General features: G+C 32.7%; 1 protein-coding gene across 1 annotated transcript in view; it reads left to right on the top strand.

Moving 5' to 3' along the window:
• Positions 1–202: 202 nt before the first annotated feature.
• Positions 203–16,754, top strand: part of LOC124353887 (cell division control protein 45 homolog) — a 28,315-nt gene continuing 11,763 nt past the window's right edge. The window contains exons 1-8 of the mRNA XM_046803932.1: positions 203–354; positions 1,477–1,629; positions 5,666–5,803; positions 7,611–7,685; positions 8,175–8,354; positions 9,899–9,960; positions 10,535–10,741; positions 16,019–16,150. Of these exons, the coding sequence (XP_046659888.1) occupies positions 304–354; positions 1,477–1,629; positions 5,666–5,803; positions 7,611–7,685; positions 8,175–8,354; positions 9,899–9,960; positions 10,535–10,741; positions 16,019–16,150 (998 nt within the window). The 5' untranslated portion in view covers positions 203–303. The remainder of the gene's footprint in view (positions 355–1,476; positions 1,630–5,665; positions 5,804–7,610; positions 7,686–8,174; positions 8,355–9,898; positions 9,961–10,534; positions 10,742–16,018; positions 16,151–16,754) is intronic.

Here is a 16,754-nt window from a genome sequence, read left to right as displayed (position 1 = left end):
TTCTATTTAATTAAACATATGAAAGTTTGATTCAATGTTTTAACTATGTTATTTTAATTTAAACACCTATTTTTAGTTTCACAATTTTGTCTCGTATAAAATATTAATAATGGTTTTAAAAATCATATAATACCATACAAGGTGATTAAAAAAGTTAAACGATATTAATGGCTGTGGTACATCTGGTCATATGGATCTTAACTCTGAGTCTGGTGGTGTGTGATAGTTTCGCGCCTAAAGTTTACAAGAAAGTTTGGTAAGAAATTACGGTTTTGTTGAAATAATGACACTTTTGTTTTTAAAATGTACATTAACGATATAATCAATGACTTCTACAAGAAAATTATAGGCAAGGTAAGACACTGAAATACTTTCCATTTCTATTAGATAAAATAAGAACCCGTGCTAACAAATTTTCTCAATTTAAAAGTGACCCACTTTTAGGTTAATCTGTTTACTATTTGTGTTAGTAGGCCTTTAGCTAATAGCATGGTTTGCATATCTTGCAGTGTTTACATGTCTGACTAACACTAAGTGGAAAATAGGTCAATCCTAGAGTTTTAACAAAAAATAATAATAGATAAATTATTCCAAACAAGAATTTTCCTAAATAGTGATAGGTATACTTTTTCTAAACATGTATACATATATAGCCTACCTAATTTATACATTAGATTTCACCATCTCTAATTTCTTCCAAGACATAATTCCGCCAAGGTAGTCTATACTGAAATTGTTAGTTTATTTTATATACATTCATCGATTAAATACTTATATTTATTAAGCTAGAAAGTTATGTTGGTTGATAAATATGTTTTAATGTTTTATTTTAGAGGAAATGATATATTGTTATGGGTAGGGTATGATAAGCGGACCCGGTTTTTTTATATTGAAATTGGCAAACAATATTACTTAATTATAACCATCGGTATAATCAATCGAAACTGATTAATTATTTTGAACTATTAACTGAAATAATCTATACCAACAGCTGTAATCACTCTAAAATAATACACGTAGGATAATATTTCAATTTTACATTAGTAATTCTGATTATTAAAAATGGCAGTCAATTTTTGAAAACTATACGACATTTCTTTTTCATGGATTCAACATGCTGGACTCGTAACCGAAAAACTCATGTGAAATTTGTGGGAAAGAAACAACTGTATAAATGTGAGAGGAGTAAATATGGTCGTCTTCAGTTTTCCTAATTTTGGTTATAATAATTTGTTTGATCACTGTAAATATTAAATTCATATTTTAATTTAAAACATATGATTGTTATTGAGGACTATAGGTACTTTTATATCGATTGATAGTCTAGGATTTCAGATGCGAATATTAGGTATCGATCACTATATTCTTCGATATAAAAAACCGGGTCCGCTTATCGTACCCTACCCATTGTTATTTTTAGACAATGTAGCATAATTAAGTGTATATCCACATAATGAATTAGCCTATATTTTTTAGAAAGTTCTGGTCCTTGCAAATTGCGACGTTGATTCTGTATGTTCCTGCAAAATCCTCCAATGGCTTTTCCAATGTGACAGCATCGTCTACACATTAATTCCTGTTCAAGGTATTCAGCACATGATAACAGCATTTGAAGAGCATGCTTCAGATGTAAGTACCGTAATGATTTCAACCTTAAAATATCATTCACTGTAGTAGTAACTATAATTATAAACTTTAACAGAACAGAATATTAAATAAGAATGTAGTTTTAAATTTAGTAACATTTACAAGAGTCAGAATTCCAAACATCTAGCAGAAGTGGGTAGCATGTCCGTAAAATTAAACATTTGGTCTCTAACAGCAATTTTATTTCATTTCCTTTCAATAATGAATGTAACATTTATTTTTATACTGTATCAGATCAATTGGAAAAAGAAAGCATCTCACCATCTTACAAATAATGTAGATAAGGCTATTTGTTATTTTAATTTCAATCAATCTTTACTGGTGTGCTGAATGAGTGCACAACCAAGCTGCTGAATACTGCACACAAAATTTACAAAAGTAGCCAGTTTCTTGTTGTGTACTAAAATAAAATTCATTAAATTTTAATAACAATCTAATGCTTTGTTAAGTTTGTTTTACAAACATTTTTGAATTCTCGAAAAAACATATTAATTATACATTGATTGATCAATAGTGTATTGCAAAATAGCAATGACAAAAATATTTTCTAACTTTTACTACATATGGCTGCAGTGATAAAGTTAAACCATGTAATGCATTGAGAACATTATTTAAACATTAGGCCTACTATATATAACCTAACTTAATTGACAAAACTATGGATGTATGCACGTAAATAACCCTAATTGTTTTCCCTGATATTTTATAATAGCATATTTTAAAAACGACATAATTTATTTTCAGTACTCTGCAAAATGCATAGAAAATTATGCACCAGACATTTGTTGCAATGCAATTTTTTTAGAGCAAAGAAAACCGACAAGTTCAGCAAGCCTGTCTTGGCATTATTAGTGATATACTGGTCAGATATAAATTAATATAATTTCGAGGTTAAGAACAGAAAGAAGAATACAGGGGAAAGAAATCAGAAAGCAAAGAGATAAACTACTGTACAAAGGTCTCATAACCTACTTTCCAAGAATGAAAGCTGAAGGTACTATACAAACGAACACAGTGCACCTTGATGGCTTCACTAAGCTGGCCATGTTGTTTAGAAAGAATTATTTCTTAAAAAGAATTATCCTAATCCTCAATAAATACACATGTTTAAAGTTTTTTTTTTTTTTTTTTGACAAAGGAAGAATTGTGAAGGAAACAGGATTTTTCTGGACATTTACCATTGTTCAGTGATACAAAAAATTAGTAACACTATTTTTCTGATTTCTATGTTCCTTTTGTACATTTTAGCGCCATTGTTAAGAAAAACTGACTTTTATCAAACATTCCAGGGATTTTATAGATAAGTCAAAATTCTTGAAATGACTAAAACTGTCAAACTAGTAAGTTTTGACATTGAAAGTCTATTCACAAATGTATTAGTTCTAAAAACTCTCGAAATCATTGAATCACATCTCAAAGAAGACCATTAAAGGAAAGAAAAACTTCCCTTGCCAGTAATTATGGAACTGTAAAAACTATGCACTCAATCCACTTATTTTTAGTTAGAGGGTCAAAATTGCCCTCAAGATGATGGTAATTACCCAAGGCAATGGGTTCTACACTGTATTCGCCAATTCCTATATTCGCCAATATCTTTATGAAGGAATTAGAGCAAAAAAGCCTTGGCTTTAGCTCAGTTCAAAAACCAAAGATTTGGTGGAGGTATGTGGATCATACCTTTATTGTTTTACCTTGTGGATATATTGATTTGAATGAGTATTTGAATCACATTAATAGTATCCTTCCATCCGCTTCACAATGTGAAACTGAAAGTCCAAAACAAGCTCCTTTTTTTGGATGTGTGTGTGTGTGTGTGTGTGTGTGCTTATTAAGAGACAGGGATATCCTTGACTACTGTTTTTCGAAAGAAAACACACAGGAAAATATTTAAATGTTATCAATCAAATCATCAAAAGTCTGTCAAAGAAGGAGCGGGTTACTCGTTATTTGATAGAGCAAAGAGCTTATGCTCAAATAAAAATGGATTAAAAGAGGAATTGATGAAAGTTGAATCGGATCTTAGATGCAATGGATACCCTCAATTAGTAATAAATAAGTGCAAATGAACCTGAAGAATCATTCTGAAGTCAGAAAAACACAATAATGATAAATTGCGTTTACGTCAATCCCTAATGTGCTGCGATTATCGGAGAAAATTTGAGAGTGGGTAGAAAGTAAACATTAGAACTGTGTTTAAAACACACAATTCTCTTAGATTAAGTCTCGTAAAAACAAAACCAAAAAATGGCATACAGGATTCCAAAAACTGTATTAGAGTATAAAATGGAGTTGCAACAGGGAATATATTGGCGAGACAAAAAGACTATTAAATATAAGGGTAAAAGAATACAAAGAAAGCCCAAGAAAGGGTCTAACAGAAAAATGAAAAAATTGCACACCATCGTTGGTCCGAAGACCATAATACGAATTGATGTGAAGGCACTATAATAGATTGGGAACCTCGTTTCTGTAAAAGGAATTTAATTGAGGCTTTATATATTAAATTGGCAGACCAACGTCTCAATCAACGATTAGTGTACGATAGGCCACTTGGTTACCAATTCTGAAAAACGAACTAAAAAGAAAACCAAAAGTCTCAAACAAATTAGATATTTGTAATAAACCAATGTGGAATCACAATATGGTTGTAATAAGTTCATCTAGCATGAAACAACAATAAAGAAAAGGCCCACTCCTGCTCCCTCCTTTTTTGCCGCCATCCACCGTGACAATTGCCGTTTACTATTACTATTTGGTCAGTCGTAGGTGGTTGGTCTGCGAATGCAGTCCTATTGTAACTTGTATTCTGTAGTTCAGTTTAAATAATTACTGTTGTGTTTAGTTTTGTATTAAATGAATGTTTTAGTTAGTGAAGTTGACACACTACATGGTGGTTGTGATTCCTGACCTATGCGTGTCACAACGCTCTGATATGATATGATTATTTTAACCTAGTTTTTAATTATGTGTTAGGTTAGCTATTTGAAGAAGAGATTTGACTGCAGATCTCAAAACTTAGTGTTACTGATTTTTTGTATAACTGAACGATAGCAAATGTCCATAAAAATCCTGTTTCCTTCATAATACACATGAAATTTTGTTTTTGCTTCTTTCACACAAAAGATACTATGTATAGTTGTGTTAAAATTTTTGATGAACTTAGTTTGGACACATATTTACATTACGTGTATGTCTTCTTATATTCCCAAATTATTATATGGCTCCGTCATATGTAGTCCCTAAAAGGACTATGGACTACAGTGACCTAAGTTTAAATAACAACTACTTAAATCTTAGAAGCTATTCAACAAACTCCTTGAAATTTGAGGAAAACTAAGTGAGAGCTCTGTCATTGTGAACTGATAGTCTTCTTTAATCTTCTCATCGACTAGAGACATTTTCATCGGTAACAATGCCTGGCCGTTCTCTTTGTTGTTTGTCATCATGCACATTAGTTTGGCTATTTTTAAACCTAATGCACCACTGACACACTCTACCTTCAGTAATCACATCGTTCCTGTAAACTTCACAGAGTTGGTGATAAATTGAAATTGGTTTATTGTGCTTAGCCAACAAAAACCGTATTACGGACCACACTTCACAACTCACGGGATTTTCAATTGCATCACAAATTTTAAACTGCCATTGTAAATCAACAAGGAGTGACAGTAACTTCACACTATCATGGCTGAATAGCCACTGTGCAGAGAAACGCCCTGATATCAAAATGGCCGCGATAGTCCCACCCCTAGCGGCTACAGAGCAAAACATAATCTACTTTCTGGATAGCCCTTGTATATGTAATTAATTTTGTTCAAGTAACTAAACTCAACATCCTATCTTAAGTTAACTTTGTAATAAAGATATATTAGTTTTTATTTTTAAGAAACTTTTAACTCAAGTTGATATTTCTGGTGCTAATTAAATAATAATGCCACTGTCCTACTGTACTTTAATATTTACACTGTATAATACCAAACTTTGCTTTATACTGTACTCAGACAATATATCCCTGCAGGTAAAGCTGGTGATTCTTGTAAATTGTGGAGGTACTCTGGACCTTCTAGAAGTATTGCAGCCTGAACAGGATGTGGTGTTCTACATAATCGACAGTCACCGGCCGTCAGATGTTTGCAACATTTATAACAATGAGCAGGTAAATATTCTTAAAACTTTATTCAGATGTGAAACCTTCTGGTTGTTTGTTCTCTGCTGACTTTTTTTGGATAGAAACAAACTAAAAATGTCTTGTACCTCAAAATTAACAGTTTTTCATGTTTTATTCCTTTAAACCACAGTTTAAGTTACATTGTCAATTTACCTGGTTATTTTGTCTTGTGAAAATATAACTTTAGAATATAACATTAAATTAAAGAAGACTTTTTTTATCTTGCCTCTTAATATCTTTAGTTCCAATTATATCCATTAAGTTGAACAAATGTTCAGATGTTTTTATATTATCTTCCGATCACTGTTCGCATTACTTACCGCATTACCGCATCACATTAATAAATATTTTGTAATCTATTAATTTTTGTTCTAATTTTTTATGAAAGTCTGCACTAAGCAATAAGTTACTGGAATGTATTTAACTGTAGCCTAAGTATTGAAAAAAATCAGAACATCTTTATTCAAATCAAATATTTATTGTATTATTTCCTACTTCTCAGTTATTAAAAAATACTTGTATTTATGAACGCTAGTTCAAAATTTATTTATGAACTTTGAGGTATTGGTAAATAATTGTAAGCCCTAATTATCCTTAGATAGTCAGGAATGATAAAACAGAATACTTTACATCAAATGAAAAATTATATTGTCAAATTATACATTGGTAAATTTATAAATGTTATAAAGTCAAATTAGTCAAGTTATTAACTCAAATTATAAATGATACATCTATTCACGTTCTGTGTACTTTATTTACACCTCTTTCTTCAGAATAACATTTTCTACAGGTTTTATTACAAATTTTGATGTGTTTTTTGGGGAAAGAATAAAGTTATTGTTTAAAGATTAAAAAATGTTTTTTCTTCCATATTTTTGTATTTGATGTTTTTCTCAAAAATTACTAGAAACAATTGAATTCACCTCTCAATCTACCTTATCAGAATTTCAGGAAGACCTCGTTTAACATGGTGAGTTGAAATGTGGGCGAATCTTTGGCTAACCATAATTTGCTAACGAAGTATTTCTAAACCCTTATTTATATACACTTTTTTCATTATTTTTACATGTAGAATGAGTTCCCACAGTTTCTGCATATCTTCCTGAATCACCCTGTATAAAAATGAATCACAAAATGTGTTGCTAAGCGCTAATCTTGAGAACGGCTGGACTAATTTCGCTTTTTTATATATATTTCATTTACATCCAAGTATGGTTTATTGGAAAAGAAAGATCAGAAAATTTTGTTTTAGAATTTGGAAAAATTACTATATTTGCTTCACAATACAAATTTGACTGATATTAAAGACTTTTTAGTTGACTGAGCTGTTGACTTTTTAAATGTTCTTCGTAGCTTCAGCTAAAATTCGTCAAAGATGCTGAAACATTTGTTAAAATTTTAATTTGATAAAATATGAAGTACACAGTGCGTGATCAGTAGTGGAATGCAGGTAACAGAGACAAAGTTACTCAGTAACTTTTATTCCAGATTGCACCAATGACGAATTTAAAACATCTAATGCATTGGAAATACTTTGTTTAAAGTTAGTTTTTGATAATATTATTAAAGCTACCTTAAAAAACAAAGATGTTAATTGTTTGCACTTAATGTAATCAAAACTGGTTGGCTTCCTTGGCACTGTGATATGGCATTTTTACAGTGGCTTAATACATAAATACAGTGGATGTTTTCTTGTCAAAACATTTAACATTTCCAAAAGATATTATTGTTGTTAAATCAAAAGTGGTTTAATACATAAATCCAACTCATAATTTAATTTTCTTTTTGATTACAGATATACATCGTACAGAAACCTGGGGATGAAGAGGTGATTCCCGATTTTGATGACATATTCGGGAATGATGATTTGGTGAGCCTTAAAATCAGATACACTTCTATTGTCTTAAAAACAGAGGAAAGCATACAGGTATAAGATATAAGAGAGTATAAAATAACTTACTTCACCAAATTGTTTAGTGATTTTTGTAGTTAATAGTGAATCAATTTTGCTAACTTAAATAGGGCGCAGGAAAAGTTTAATTTAATAAATTAAATAGACAATAATACTTCACTATTACTAATGGTTCATCAGAGGAGGGGAAATAGTAAATATATGATCTGAGAGGGACGGTTAACCTGGAATAAGGTTAGGCTGATGTAATTATGTTCATCCAACAAACCTACTGGAAGGTTTTTTTCATTCCATTGTTCTCCTTAGGAGTACCCTATTTCTCCATAAATAAACTTTCTGCAGTAGCCTATATATCTAAATCGTCCTTCACTGATGAACAAAAACCTAATCAAAATTATTAAATAACATTAGGGTTTTCCAAAATCATTTGTTATTCTCCATTTACAGGATGATGAGGATGGCAGCGAACGGGAGGGGGACAGTGATGATGAGGGTGAGTCACGTGCTGCCAAGCGTCAGAGATTGAACGAGTCAGCCATACTCCGCAGGCGTGAGCGCAGGCTCTGGGAGGACAAACGGAACCGACTGATGTTCGACTACACGCAGTTCACCTACTATGGGAGATCAGTGAGTCAAGAATAGACCGTTTTCCTTAAATATAAACTCTTTTAGTGTCACAATAACAAAGATTTGTTAATCCAAAATGCAAATCTTTCCTTATGCAAATTTCTATGATGACTATCCATCGTCACTATTTATTTAAACAAATTATTTATAATATATTTTGTATAGTTTAGAAAAGATCCTAAGTTTGATGAAGGTAGGTGTTAATTCTGTCACTGTGATCCTGAATTTATTCTTGTAAGATATCTTAGTTTCAGGCATAATGCCAATCGTCAGCCCAATACAAAAAAATGCCACTTAATTAGGTTCTTGCCAGGAGGTGTTTCGGTATGACACATTTGGCATCCTAGTTGAATTCTGTAATGGTAATTAATAATGATAATCACAGTAGTTTATTCTTATTCTATATTCAATTTTTTTTTATTTTTTAATACTTGTGTTGCATCTGAGATCATTGTCATGAATGGTGACCTCTTTATTCAACACATACATGAGAAAGGCGCTAATTTATCGCAATTAAAGAATAACCCAAACTCAAACAGGTAGAAAAGGTAATGTATTTGTACCAAACTTAAATAGAAACTGTACAATGTTCTACTTTTTAATACTAGACTATTGATGTGTTTGTTCATTGATTTTTCTACAGTTGAGTTACCCTTTTTGTAGTTTTGATATTGGTATGGTATAATTACAATGCAATATAATTTTATTATCATTGTATAATACAACTTTATAGAATTTGAAATTATTATTATTATTACTATTATAGGTATTCAATTTGATCTGAGCTTGAACAATAGTCTCTTAACTGGTTAATAAAGTAATGCTTCTGTGGGTTCATTGATTTATACATACTTCACTTTTTTGTGGAGAAAATATTTCTTCTTATTTGATTGAGGCGATTTACTTCATTTCACTGAATTTGGAAGAGTATTGGGGCCTAAATAATCAATTCTATAGGTGCGGAGGCCTTTTATGAAGGCTAGGTGCAGTTACAAAACCACTAAAACCATGCTAGGGTGTTAAGGAGCAGTTTTATATAACTTGCTCCTCAATATAAGAATAACTTTGAAAATGTTATTTTCTTTTGTGAGCTTGTGCAGTTATCGGATACTTTACGACTTATTATAAGAAAGGTTATCTCATTGTTCAAGTGATGTATTTCTGTTTTCTAATATCAAAAATTGTAATATACTTTGTTTTGGGTAGTACTAATATTTGAACCCGTAATGAACCTTATGTGTTTTAATTGTGATTATTCCAAGGAACACACTTTAGTTTTAAATTCAACATGCTTTTTTTCAATTTTATATGATAATATTTTGATTTATACCAAACATCATACCTGTGCTATTTATTTAAAAAAAATCAAAGGTAGATAGTTATTTTATAACATTGTTTTCTCAAATATTTATATTTATAAATAACTAAAGTATTTAATTTATATAATATACCAACTTAATATATTAGTTTTTCAACATAGAATACATTTCTCTTATTTGTATTACTTTTTGCTATTTTATGACCAGATTTTCTTCTATTTTCAGAGTGCCATTGTATTGTATGAGTTGGCGTGGAGGTTGTCCAAAGACAATATCGATGTCTTGTGGTAAGTTTATTCATGAGTTAATTACTTCTTTTATCATTTCATTTTATTCAATACTTTCTCCTTACACGTTTCATTAGTACTGGTAACATTATCAGTGTGAAATATTAATCATCGAGTCAACAAAATAGGTAAAAATTGAACATGGGCATATTTTTAAACAAAAAATATCTAATAAGAAATTGAAAAAAATCCAAAGACTTTTAAGGGAATAACCTTAGTTTGTACGTAAGTAATTTGCATTGTGTGATATAATTAATCAACATTGTGTTTCACATATTAGAATTTAGTTTGTTATTACGTAGATATGACTCAGTCTGTTGAGAAACAAACCTACAACACAAAGCCTCAGTACAGCTCACAAGTTTACAGCTAGTGCTCCTTCTATCATATGTATATGTATAATATTACTTATATGCTTGAAAAATACTAGTACCAAACTGTATAATGTTTTCATTAATAACTTGGTTGTAGTCATAAAAACAATTATCTTCATCTAACTTCTAGGCTGTTCCATGTAAAACTAAATTTTTAACTAAATAAGTAAGTATTTTTGTTGACGAAAATAAATGTGCAGGTGGGGAATTGTGGGGGTGACGGCACAACTAGTGCTGGGCCAGACGACCACAGAACGGTACCAAGAGGAGATAGAGAACATTACACTACACATTGGACGACTGTGCCCCAGCGTAGCGGACGATGACAACGCCAGTCTACACTCGGCCAGCACAGCGCATGCCACTGCACAGTACACCACGGCCACTCGCATCAGTAGTGAGAAGGAGTATCCTTTTGACCGTAGCAGCCCACTATAGAGATGTTTCATAAGCAACCTGATTGTTTTTAATTATTTGGAGACCACACTAAAATATTCATTTGAATTCATTTCAAATGCATTTTTCAGATTATTATAACAAAACAATCACAAAATAAAAATGGAGATATTTGTAGATAACAATAGAACAAACTTTTAATTCAACTTTTATTCTTAATTATTTTTGGTGTCAAGATGTTTATAATAAACTTGTAACTAATTTTGATATATTGTAATCAGGGTGTGTAGAATGCATAAAAACATAAATTTAAGGGGAGCGGGTCGTTCCTATCCCGCGCATGTTAAATTTACAAACTTTAGCTACATGTATTGTCAAAACTAAGTAAGTTACAACCTTCAAATTTTTTGTAGGCAAAGAGTACTCCTTTATAAACATCTCTTGCAACTTTAGTAAAATAATCTTTAAAAAAAATTTTTTTAGGAATTTTTAAATATTGTGTGTAAAAAAATTATTTTTTTATACCAAAAAATTTTTTTTTCTCATTTCTTTTTTTAGATAGAATGATAAAAGATGCAACACCATTTGGAATTGCACTGTTCTATATGCATACCAAATTTCAATTCTCTAGCATTTATAGTTTTTGAGATACATGTACCTTTATATGAAAAAAACCAAGTTTCCGGGAAATGTCCGGTAAAGGCAAAAATGACTGCTAAACTAACCTTTTGCTGCTAAAACATCCCAGCTCCGTACTCAGGGTCATCTGGGTCTTCATTTTCCTCTTCTAATGCAAGTTTTCTTTTCCTCCTAGCAACTCTAGCCTCCTTGGTCATGTCTAAAGCAGATTTTTCTGCCTTTTTCAATCGTATTGTATCAAAATTTCGCAATGCGGCAACAGACTTCTCGCTCAGTTTGATTCCTAGCTTGTTATACACATCCAATTTGCTGGTGAATCCATTATTAAAAGTTAAAACTGCATCATATATGCCAAGTTTTAGAGTGCTTAGCCTTACAAAAACATTTTTAGGCACCTTAGACCAGACGGCATTGTTGAAACTTTCGTTCTGGTTTTGAGTCTTTTGGTCAAGGCATTTTTTTAGAAGATCCGGATTGGCTAAATCTCTATAAATTTGTTTGATCTGTACCATCACTTCATATGGCAAATTGTGTGACTTATGGCTGAAAGTCTGATGTAGGGCTTCGGCTTTATTATAACCGCACCACGACTCCGGCCCCTTTGGACATAGGCCATGTTGCGGAGTGTCATCATTCGATATTTTGTGGAAATAAGTTGCCCACACATTTTTAACCATTTGTTGAAGATCTGATCCACCTCTTTTTATAGCTAGGCCATAATATTCTTGCAGCTTGTCTATGTCATTATTTGTTAGCCTATTCTTGCCCCCTATTGCTCTATTATCTTTTAGTTTTGTTTTTCCCAACCGTTTCTTCAATTCCCTTAGTCTGCTCCCCATTCTCTTCTTGACATGATTGACGCATTCCAGTTTTCTTACTTCTACTTCATCTCCATATGGCTTATCGTCAACCACCTTTTTAAAACCATTGCTGTCACCATCTCCTAAGTATCGTACATACCGTACATTTCGATCTCTGGACTTTCGGAAAACATCTAGGGCACCCGCAACTTCCATGCCGCCACTTGACCCTTCGTAGTTTTGGAACATATATGATCAGGTACTATTTTTTTTTTATTTTCATGTACAGTGCAGATTTGACAGTATTTGGACATTATGGAAACATCCAACACCTTGCCAGTATCTAATGATGTTACGCTGACAACCCCATTCAGTGACTTGTGTCCCCTCCTTTGCCAAGACCCATCTAAACAAACCGTCAAATCTCTTTTTGACGTTTCTTCACACTCATTTACAGACACAGCTTCCTCAATTGCCTGCTTCATACTTTCACTAGCACAATTTTCAACAGCCTGATATATTATGTTACTACAAGGTCCTATTTTTTGAGGTGGTAAACGTAAGTCTAATAATGAACACAGAATGTTAACTGCACTGATACCTTTTCCGATCGTTCTAATGCCGTAAATAAATTTCAAGTTTACCTCATATTTTCCATTCTCATTTTTTTTAGAGTTGTAAAAATTAGTCGATTCCAAACAAACACAACATTTCAGTTCAATATTCACAGCCAATCCAAATCTTTTCTTATCCGTAGTACAAAGTTCTATGCAGTCTTCGCTATCGCAGAATTTACATTTTACAAATTTTTTTAATTGCTCACTAAATAAACTAAGATCCAAAATAACACTAGGCTACCCATTCCAGTTCCTTCATAATTGTCATATTTATCAAAGGACAGTTTTTTAGAAGCAGAGCTAATGTTTGCATTAGTAGTAGGCCTAGGGCTAGGGCTAGCAGAATCTGTTTGGGTAGGCCTAGATTTAGAGTCCAACTTACGGTACTTGTTTCCTCTAAACTCACGTTTAGATTTAGTTTTGTAACTAACCTTTGCTCTTGGCATGGTTATAAGAAGTTGTAAAACACTTCAAGAAACAATACACACTCCTAATCTACCACTAACTATGAATAAAGTGCAACACTTTTAGTAAAACACAATTATCCGACACAAACACATATAACATAACCTCCTAAGCATATCAAAACAAATAAAGCAATATTCTTTCTGTCATCTGTATTCCCAGTTGTCAGTACCAGGTTGACCAACAGAGCAAAGCCATAACATACTTATAACTAACACACATGATATATATGATTGTGTCAGCCAACATCTTACGAACTGCTGCAAAAAACTAGTGAACATCTTTTGTTTGTGAATTTTTTTTGGTAATTCATAAATTTATTTGAGCATTAATACTTACATATTTTTAAAATACACACTTTAAACTATTAAAAAATGCAATAAAAAATTTTTCTAATTTTTTTTAATTTTTATCGACCTGCTCCCCTTAAGCATCTAAAGCATTAAGCAATTCAACATATGGCAATGAACATACCAAAGTCATAACAAAATTTGCATGCATGTGCAATCTACTCTGCTACCCATATCACAAGAATCATAAAAGACAAATCATTGAAACTTAACACATTGACGACAGCTAATTTTTTGATTTTGTTATATGTTGTCATATTTTTTTATAATTATGGCAAAACCGTAACCTTTTTTTATGTTATACATCTTATGTTTGCTTAATTTTGCACAAAAATTATTATTTAGATATGTTTTTTTCAATGTTCTCTGTGTACCCCAAGGGGAGGTACTTAAAAAATTTAAACAATTGGGGTACTCGATAGTCTGAGGTTGTTTATTTAAGTACGGGATCAAATTTAACAAACCACTAAGACAGGCAAACAATAAAAACGCAATAGGGAAATGCATATTAACGTGTACTACATCGGGAACATGACACGGTTTACAAAAGTCCAGACTGTACCCGACCTGATGGGGTACACATTGTCGTGAACGTGTTAAGCAATTTCATGAACCAGGAGGGTTCACCTATGCCTTGTTTATACTTTCCAGTTGAACCCACACTGGGCACAACAAAAGCCAATGTGTCACTTAAATATGGGCAACCTTATGGATGTCAAGGAAGGGCACATCACTAACCACAAATGTTGATTCTGGGGTGCAAGCCCAATAGGTCTAACCAACTGCGGGAGATGATTGTTGAAGTTGGTAGGGTTCGTTCTCTAAGAGTTAGATTCTTTATAGCTTGGGTTTAGGGTGTGCCACCTCCTACCTCCTTTGACTGGAGAGGCTAGTTCTGAGCTGACTTGCCCTTCTTCTGAGGGAACATGACTTGAGATAATTGTCCTAAATTATAATTATTCCTCATGGATCTTGATAGGAAAGAGTCCATACCCCCGCCCCACCCATCACCCTACTCATCCGGAATATCCTGTCACTTCGGAAGTAGCGTAAAGGTTCTTATAGGACTAGGTGTAATATCTAAGCTTCTTGTACTAAGAGAACAAAAAACGCAATTTCATAGCTAAAAGTATTTACTTTTTAAAATGTTATTACACAAAAAAATCGTATCTTGAGTTGTTTGTGAGTTAACCCATTGCGGATTGTATTGTTTTGGCGCGCGGGCACCAGCGGGCGCGAATTAATTCACGGTCAAGCAGCCACACGAACAGCAATGGTGCACCACATCGTATCTCTCACTATTGTATACTAGAAAATTCAGCTGCAAAGGTATTCGTTCAGATGGAACATGGGCATGCTGGGTTATCCGTGATGTAGGAACGATAACACGCGAGCAAGGTTACGGCGTGGCAGGAATGATGTCTGAATCATAGTCTAAATAAAGCGGCTCGGGCGAATCGATTGCAACATCCCGGCCATTGTCTAGACTAAACCCACCAACATGTACGTCTGCGTCGTTTAGTTGTGTCATTAACCTCAAAAGTATTATAATAACAACTGAGGAAAACACCCAATCAGAAGCGCTAAAAAGCAGAGAGTAAACTCATATGAATGATTTTTCAACTTCGACATACAACTGCAATCTGTAGGATATTTATAAAACTTTTGAAAATTCTAAACGTAGACCGTTGTTAAACACTCTTAGTAGACAAGTGAAGACGATCGCCCGATCTATCAGACATTAACAGAACTATTCGGAGGGAAATTTAAAAGGAAAACCGCTTATGCGACCTGAGCTCGTCACCTTAGGCCCGGCCGCTGCGTGACGAGCCCAGCTCGTCAGTGATCCGCAATGGGTTAAAAGTAAAACATCTTTCAATAATACACTGTTTTAATGTTAAGATTAATTAAGGTTTAATTTTTTTATTTTGATAAAATTAAATCTTAAAAATCATAAACACATCTTTTTAATATAATTTGAAATATATAATGTATTATTAATATATATATATATATATATATATATATATATATATATATATATATATTAGTAATGTTGTAATGTGGAAACAGTTACCAAAGTACGCCACAGCCCTAAGTGCACACACACACTTAAACACTCCGTACATTTGCGGTGCAGAGTAGGCTGGTGTCTGGAAAGCAGCAAGAATTAAGTCAAGTAATTGAACAGTTTAATATATAAAGGGAGACAGACTAACCAGTGCATGACTCGGCGTCCGGTCCTGTCCAAACTGCATGTGTCTACCGTAGTGTGTTAAGACAATTGCGTAATTTGAGATTTTGGATCATTCAAATTATTTTCAGTCTCCTGAGGTACAAATTATCCAAGATCCATTGTACTTATATTTGAAGCATTCTGAATATGTGATCTCAGTTATTCCTTAACCCTGCTGTAGTCTAGCACTAGCCCTCTACCGACATTGGACTGTAGAACAGAGTCTGAGACACTCCATGTTCACGGCTGTCAGACTCAAGCTATGGACAGTTCGTGGAGAGAAGAGGCTACAACAGCTGTTGGCAGAGATGGGGTGAGTTCTAGTGTAAGTTTCACACTTACTGCAATAGCAGTTTGGTTTTTATGCCCAGAAAGGATCATCTGTTTTGTTCAAGTGGGAACTGAATGATATGGAGAGGTGTTACATTCTCTTTTAGTTCACCCTTCCTAAAGGCTTATGTCAACATCTCTGATGTGTATTTAAATATTTTAAACCTTAGGCCTTGTTGAATTTTTTAGTGCTGCTTTGACTCAAACTAACAATTCATTTGTTTGAAAATGTAAAGGTTTCCTATCAATGGTATAATACTTAACCCTATAAGTGGCATTCATCAGATTTCTGAAGTTTTTTCTTATTTGTGAGGTGACAGTCGTTGGATTTCACAGAATCCTGTACTATTTTACTTTAGCTCATAATGACGTTTAAAACTGCATTGAATCCAAACGTAGCATATACCAATGAAAAGACAGGATTCTGAACTTTTATTTTTATATATGTAACATAGTTGACCATTCTTTATTTGGCTATGAATAATTGCAGACATAATTCATTAACTTTAAAAATTCCATATGGATTATTATATTTTTGTAGAATCTTCATAGTAACACCATTAAAAAATTGTAAATGTTGCATGGTG

Source organism: Homalodisca vitripennis, chromosome 2 (genome assembly GCF_021130785.1).
Source record: "Homalodisca vitripennis isolate AUS2020 chromosome 2, UT_GWSS_2.1, whole genome shotgun sequence".
In the NCBI taxonomy this organism is placed as follows: domain Eukaryota; kingdom Metazoa; phylum Arthropoda; class Insecta; order Hemiptera; family Cicadellidae; genus Homalodisca; species Homalodisca vitripennis.
This window is presented reverse-complemented; position numbering and strand designations above follow the sequence as displayed.